At 37.9% G+C, this 7,246-nt stretch overlaps 1 protein-coding gene across 1 annotated transcript; it reads right to left on the bottom strand.

Annotated features, from left to right (window-relative positions):
• Nucleotides 1-2,105: 2,105 nt before the first annotated feature.
• Nucleotides 2,106-7,059, bottom strand: enoph1 (enolase-phosphatase 1). The gene is made up of 6 exons (XM_044012434.1): nucleotides 6,638-7,059; nucleotides 5,465-5,566; nucleotides 4,984-5,186; nucleotides 4,378-4,510; nucleotides 4,129-4,252; nucleotides 2,106-3,026 (listed from the first exon to the last, which is right to left on the bottom strand). Exons 1-6 carry the CDS (start codon nucleotides 6,719-6,721, stop codon nucleotides 2,887-2,889), a joined length of 786 nt encoding a protein of 261 aa, XP_043868369.1. The 5' UTR covers nucleotides 6,722-7,059; the 3' UTR covers nucleotides 2,106-2,886.
• Nucleotides 7,060-7,246: the final 187 nt, after the last annotated feature.

Genomic DNA, 7,246 nt, shown 5'->3' with positions numbered 1-7,246 from the left:
CGAGTCACAGTTGGGTCCTTTTTCTCTTCCTTTTACTACCCTTTCCTTCCTTTTATCTAGTTCTTTCTCTCTCTCTTTCCCTAGTTCTGAGGTTTTAGTCTGTAAATTTCTGTTGTGTTCCTTATGTAATGTTGAAATGATGATGCACTAGTATTACCATGTGTATACCATAGTTTTTTTTAATAGCAGACAATACTGGAATTTGACTTGCAAGTGACCCGTGGGGTCAGAGTTCATTTACACTTTGAGAGAAATGTGGAAATGTAGCCAGTAGGTGGCATTCTAACCTCAAAAAAAGTTTTGATTCCTATCACTATGGCTCACTTATCACTGCAAACGTTTTTTGATTTAACAGCATATGTTAGAGGACAAATTGACAAAAAATATTAACACAAGTCACATTATTATTATTAAATGACATTACCAAATGTCATTTAATGATAATGTGTGTTTCTTACCTCTTGAGGATACTTTCTGCCACTGACCTTGTCAGGACCAGTAGTCCTCATCAACGAAAACCTCAGAACCTCCTTTCTGAGGATCTGTTTAAGTTTAGGACTAATATTTGAATTGTGGTTCGGTTAAGGTTGGCGTTAGGCCTTAACCGGTTATAAGATTTGGGACCACACTTTGCTTATCTAGAGATACTAGACATTATGGTAAGAGTGTGCAATTTCAAAATAAGACAATAAAAGTTAAAAAGGCAAGCCCCCTAAAATTGCAGTATTTATCTATTTTCCATGTAAATTCAGATTGCTACACAGTAAAAAGAAAACAACCTGTTTCCACCATATATCACAAAATATCCAGCCAAACTGATGTGGCATTTCAAAATAAAGGTCTTCTGAAATTGTAGGATTGTGATAGTAGACCACCTCAGGGTGGCCCTCACAAAATATCAGACCATTCTAATGTGGAATTTCAACATAATACGATTCGAAGTTTTATATTTGTTCTTTTCCTACTGTTACCTTCTTGCTGTGCAAAGGGCACATGAAGAGTGTAACAGTGTGATTGTTTTATTTACTTGTTTTCAAAAAAGATCTGCTTAAGCCATGGCCCCGCGATGCTTTAAATGCTTTAAGTGCTTTAAATGCTTTGCTATCTCTTGGCAGAAGGTCACATCATCTTGTGAACTTGCAGGTGGAATTGGAATTTTGGAAAACAGATGTGTTTTCAGTGAAGCTGATCTTGCAGAGTAGGGTGGTTAAGGTAACATATCAGTCACAGTTGACTGCTTCTGCCACTGCCACCCATATTTCCTACATATTTTTTAGGGGACGTCGCTTGCAGAGAAATGGCAACAAACATATGATTACGGACAGTGACATTCAGGGCCGACCAGAGGTATAGGCGAACTAAGCGGCTGCTTTGTTTGCTTGAAGATTGCTTGCTTAATGCACATCTACAAATCTGTTCAAAGATTTGTGGAAAAACAAATCATTAAACTGATATACTTGTTTACAAATACAAATGCTGTTGTATTTTATTATTTTTCAATTTAACTTAAATCTTAACTTAACTTAAATCTGTGATCTAAGTGCACTCTCAGGTTAAAAGGTGTCTGGATTGGTATAAATAACGACTATATTAATACAGGGGTTGACCAAGGGCCAGAAGTCTAGAGGGGAGCCCCAAAACATTTTTTTGGTGGGAGGGGGGTGGGGGGGCCAAATCAAATTCTGCTTAGGGTCCCCTAAAGGTTCAGGCCAACACTGGTGATATTACACAATTCTGCTCAGAGATGGGGAGTTGACTCCTCTTGTTTCCGGGTGAAGCAAATGTAGTTTTTGTTTGTTTGGTGGATCTGGTCTCACTTAACACTTTTAAAGGGCTACAGAATGAATCAGAGAATCGGAGACAAACCTCTGACTGTAGATGTTTTTCACTGATTTTAATGTCACTAAGCCTACATTTGTTGAGCATGTGTACTTTCATCTATTTATTTCTTACATGTATGCTGATTATGGTGTGGTTTTGATGTTGTTAATGTCTGTAACCTGTAAATTGTGCTGTGGCCTGTCTTATCCTGGTTAAATAAAGGTTTAATAAAATAATAATAATTCAGTGTTTTGAACATTAGAGCTAAATGAGGAAGACTTCCGTGTGAGACAAGGCATTTTTTTTATTGGAAGCAAACTTTTCCTGAATAATACCAACTATGTTTCACACATTAAGTTATAGACTTTGCCGTTTTAAGGGAACTTTCCAGAGAGTGACCCCTGTTACACAAGACCCATGAGGATGGCACATTTAAATTGACACCATTCACTTGTGAGAGGACTAATTATTAAAGATACAAACAGTTTGAAATGAAGACTTTTTCAGCTCAGTGCAACTACACTGTGGTTCTACCTTCTATAACATTAGTTTAACCACTGCAACATGTGTAAATGTAGACGAGGAAAAGAGTGGGGGAAATGTATACACAACGCCGACGCATAACCTGCACAAACAAACGGTTGGAACATTTAACACTGATGAGGCTTAGGACTGTCAATCACACATGGTTCATCTAAAAAAGGTAAAAAGGTAGGGTAACCTCACACGTCATATCTACAGCTTCTCTATCTTCCACCCAGTCAACAAAAAGAGGATCCAATAACAGCCATTTTCCATTTCAGTTACTATTATGTCCGTATACTTTTCCACAAACAAAAGAGTCATTAAAAGAAACTGGAAAGATAAAAATAATTAAAAACTGGTCGCTAATGTTAGCCAAAGCAGCAGCAGCCTCTACTCTTGTGGACCTTTAAATATAGCTAAACAAAAATAATCAGATGTAAAAAGGGTGATACTCAGGGTTAAAGGAGGAGGGGTGGAGCTAAAGAAGAGAAGGAAAAGGTCAGAGAAGAGAGGTCTTTTCTTCTTCCTCTAAGTCCGGTGTTAAGCTCGTCCAGTCACTTCAAGTTGGTTGAATGATGTGATGAGGTGATATTGGGCCCGCTCCTCGTCTGTCAGCTCCATGTTTCCAGGCCTCACCACCACCAACACATTCATCCCGGCCTCTTCAGCTGCTTTAGCCTCTGCAACCACAAAATGATGACTTAAATACGTTTATTTAATCTGTTTTTCCCAAATCATATATGACAATTATAGTTTAAACAGGATGCTCTATCATTTGCTCCTTAAGAGCTTGATTTAATGTCAGCTAACAGGTGTTTCCCAAACCTTGAAATGATAATAACAATAATAATAAAAACAATACATTTATTTCCATTAAAGTGCTTCATAGTTGGCAAAGTAAAAATAAACATAATGTAAAAATATGCTGTGCTAATAAAATTACAGATACACTAAAAATACTGGAAAAGCATCAAGCAAGGAAAAAACAAACTACAATACTAATACAGGGCAACATTTGTCACCTGACATCAAGAGGAAGACTGTTCCATGATGTAGAAGCACAGAAAAAAAAAACAAGTGGGAAAACCAGGCGGCCACTGTCCCGAGATCGCAAATATGACAAATATGAGGGTGCAAGACCATTTAAAATTGTATGAGGAATAGCACTTTAAAATCAACCCTGGTCTAGACAAGGAGCCAGTGAAGAGAGGCCGGCACAGGACCAATACGCTCATATTAAGCTGCCTGCAGTCAAAACCCAAGCTGCATTTTGGACCATAGGACCAGTCCAGCCTGGATCTAACCAAAGCATGGATGAGAGTTGCAGCATCTTTCAATGAAAGGATTGGTCTGATTTTTGCAATTTTTCTCACATGAAAAAATGCTACTCGTGTGACCTGATGATCGATCAGGTCTTGTTTTTTTCTACAAACAAATATTATTCAAATGAATTAGTTAGTTTTAGTGATTTCTTTGTTATATTGAGCAAATAACCCAGGCAATATTTACAGCTGAAAGCTGAAAAAATTTGTATTTATTATGTATTGACAAAAAACACTCTGATCTAAAGCTCTGATTTGTGATGATCATATAGGCAGTAAGGCCTTCTTGAGTGATTAAGAGACCTACTGCTGTTGCCTGGCCTCCTGACGAAAATGGGATGTCTAGATGGTCCACATGTCTCCATTTTGTTGATCTAGTTGTCAGTTTAAGGAGGAGGAGACCATGTGTGAAGAACTGCTGTGTAAACCTTAACTAAACCCAACCTGTCAACATACTCACCTCGTGTGACGTCCGTTAAGAACATTATTTCCTCTGGTCGACAGCCAATTCTCTCTGTGATCCTTTCGTAGCTTTTCCCTTCCACTTTAGGGCCTATACTGGTGTCAAAGTGACCATCGAATAACTGCAAAGATTACAAACAAAACTTCATCAGCCACAACATAACCAGCAACACTAACAGACGTTTTACAACTGCTTTTAACCAAATAATTATTAAAAAAGAAAGTGACACAAACGTTTTCTACTTACCTCTAAGACGTCTCCTTCCACAGAGTATCCAAACAGAAGTTTCTGTGCCTCCACGCTTCCAGAGGAGTAAATGTACACTTTAAGACCCTGAGATCTCCATCTTTTAATGGACGGGATCACGTCTTGATAAATCCTGTTGGCAACATGCCCCATGTTAAAAGAAACAGCCCTTTTAATTTACTTTAAAAAAGTTTTTTCTATGACCTAGCTATCATCTGTGTATTTGTGTGTAAATGGGCAGGTTTTGTTACAAAAGACAAAGAAAAGGAGCAAATCCCCCATTTGCTAATAGACTTGGCTTTAACAATTCATCAAAAATCATATTCCAGGGATTTAGTTAATGGGAGACTTGAGTTTTCATTTCAGATGCAAGTGGTTCCCAGAAAGAAATAACATTTTGTATTGGACATCAACTCACAAAACTGGAGAAAACTGACACTCACAAGTAGCTTGAGCAAAATTGTTCAATAATAATGAATAAAACAGGTTTTAGAGTCTGGAGTGATTTAGTTTAGAAACATGTAGTGATCATATTGATCATCTCTGTTGACAGACCTTCTGTACATGGTGTGAATTCTGGAATAAGAAAATGAGCAGTGTACTTACTCGCCTTTGATTCTCCCCGAAGAATACGCTGACCGCCACATGTGACCTTGGAGCTGTTTGAGGGCTGTTGACTTCCTGTCAGCTGCCATCTGCCACAGGACATTATCCACCACTTCTCTGATGGCCTTCTCCTCATCTGTGTGAACCGTCTGGTCCACAGCGTGGATGGGACACGCTCGGTTCTGTTTCATGTCCTCTTCGATCTGTCATGACATTGAAGCTTTTGGTTAAGCAAACATTTATAGACGGAGGAAGTTAAAAACCTTCATATCACAGCACTTGGTTGCAAATTAATTTTTCAATTTCAATAAATTACACAAGAATTGGCCAGATTATTAATTTCCATATGATGAAACTAAATGGTTTATTTATATGACAACACTATACAAACTAATGAAACCAGAGAGTAAAATAATAAACCCTGATAAAGTGTTTTCCACTCAGTTGACAAATCCCACATGGCAACTCCTCACACATTTACCTGTTTCTTAAGGAGATGTACATCTTGTTTGCACTCATCTTCTTCCCAGTGAGTAGACAGGTGATCCTCAAGATGCTCCCTGATGTACGGAAATAAGATATCCTAACAATGACAAAATGAGAGCCTCAGGAGTCACAAAATATACTGGTTCATAGTCATACACAAACAATAGAGAGAGGATGACTAATATAATCACAGTTTTCTCCTCCTACGTCACTGTTTAAATAAACATGTTTTTTTTTCTCTCCACATACTCCATTATAACTACCAACATGTAAAAAAAACATTATGACATGTTTAAAAGGAATTTCTACACAAACTGATAATTAACATTTACCACTACTTTGCATTGTATAGAACAAGCCAATCATTCATTTGCATTTCAAAATAGTTGTTGCTTGGAGAACCGGTTGAAAGGTGGAGTGGCTCTTAAGAGAGAAATTCACTCTATGACAGTGACTTCCCACACCCATAACTGTGACTAGTATGTTGACAAGTTATTTCCAAGTAGGAGGCCCAACATAATCACTAAAATATAACTGATATAAGGGTAAGATTGCAACTAAAAAGACAAAATTAGTGGCTAATATTTATTATCCTTATACAAATTTCACTCACTTTCTGCCTTTTAAACCAATTAGTCTAAATGTGATAGATTATGAAATGTCTTTTGAGGGGTAGATGAAAATGAAGAATAACAAAGACGTGTATGTTTTTTGTTTTTTTTCTTGAGTGACATTTATTCAATATTTCTCCATTGTTTGGTGAAGGCAAAGATTTAGTCATTCATTTTTGACTTCTTTTTTAGGCCATGCATTCTTCAATTTAGTGCTACGTTCGTATTGTTTTGCATGTTGCGAAAACTAAATTCAGTGTTCGTATTTAACTTTGAAGCAGACCTGCATGTATCATATATGCGCAATCAAACGAGCTGCTTTTATTTATTTATATTTTAAAACTGAAGAAAATTGAATATTTAACAACAGAAAAAGAAACGCTGAAGCTGATGATCAAGTCCACGACAATCACACAGCGTTGATTAGCTCTGCTTTATTAGCCGATGACAGCCGCCTATTAGCCCGGCTGTGGTAACGTTGGCTACATAATAGTTAGCTTATTAAATCATTACACATGTAATACGAAATAACACCAACGCATACTATAATAACTTACCTTTACAAACGTAATTGGTGTGGTGGTGCCTTCAATATCCAGTAAGAGTGCACTGGTTCCAGCAGGAATGGGAACAGTGGCCATATTTAGAAGGCTGCAGCAGCTGGTTAGCCGACGTTAGCTCAAATAGCAGCGGCGCGGTGACAAAGCCAGTCACCGGTTCTGGGTCTCCAGCAGAACTGAGCAGGTGGAGTAAAGAGAGGACCTCGGGGGGAAAAATGTGTGCGACACCCAGTTGGTCGTTCGCCACTACCTACCTGTCTTTGCCATCACCTGAAGATTTGACGTGCTTGTAACACTGTTGTGTAGCCCACATGTTCAGGTGTCGCTTCTGCAGTTTAGCCGCCAGCTCGGAGGGTGGCGCCACTCACACTGATCGCTACAGCGGCCGCAAATTCTGGATTGAGATCGGTGCGTCATCGCCACCTTCTGGTAGGGAGTTATTTAGATAAATTTTTATAATTTTATAATCACACACAATTGATGTATTGATAAAATAACATAACAAGAAATTCAATATACAAATTCATAAGAATATGTAACTACATAAATTGCTATAAAAAGAAGTAAATAGCATTTTTGTGGCAGACATTTGTACAGGTCACAGAA

Source organism: Solea senegalensis, linkage group LG21 (assembly GCF_019176455.1).
Source record: "Solea senegalensis isolate Sse05_10M linkage group LG21, IFAPA_SoseM_1, whole genome shotgun sequence".
In the NCBI taxonomy this organism is placed as follows: Eukaryota; Metazoa; Chordata; class Actinopteri; order Pleuronectiformes; family Soleidae; genus Solea; species Solea senegalensis.
This window is presented reverse-complemented; position numbering and strand designations above follow the sequence as displayed.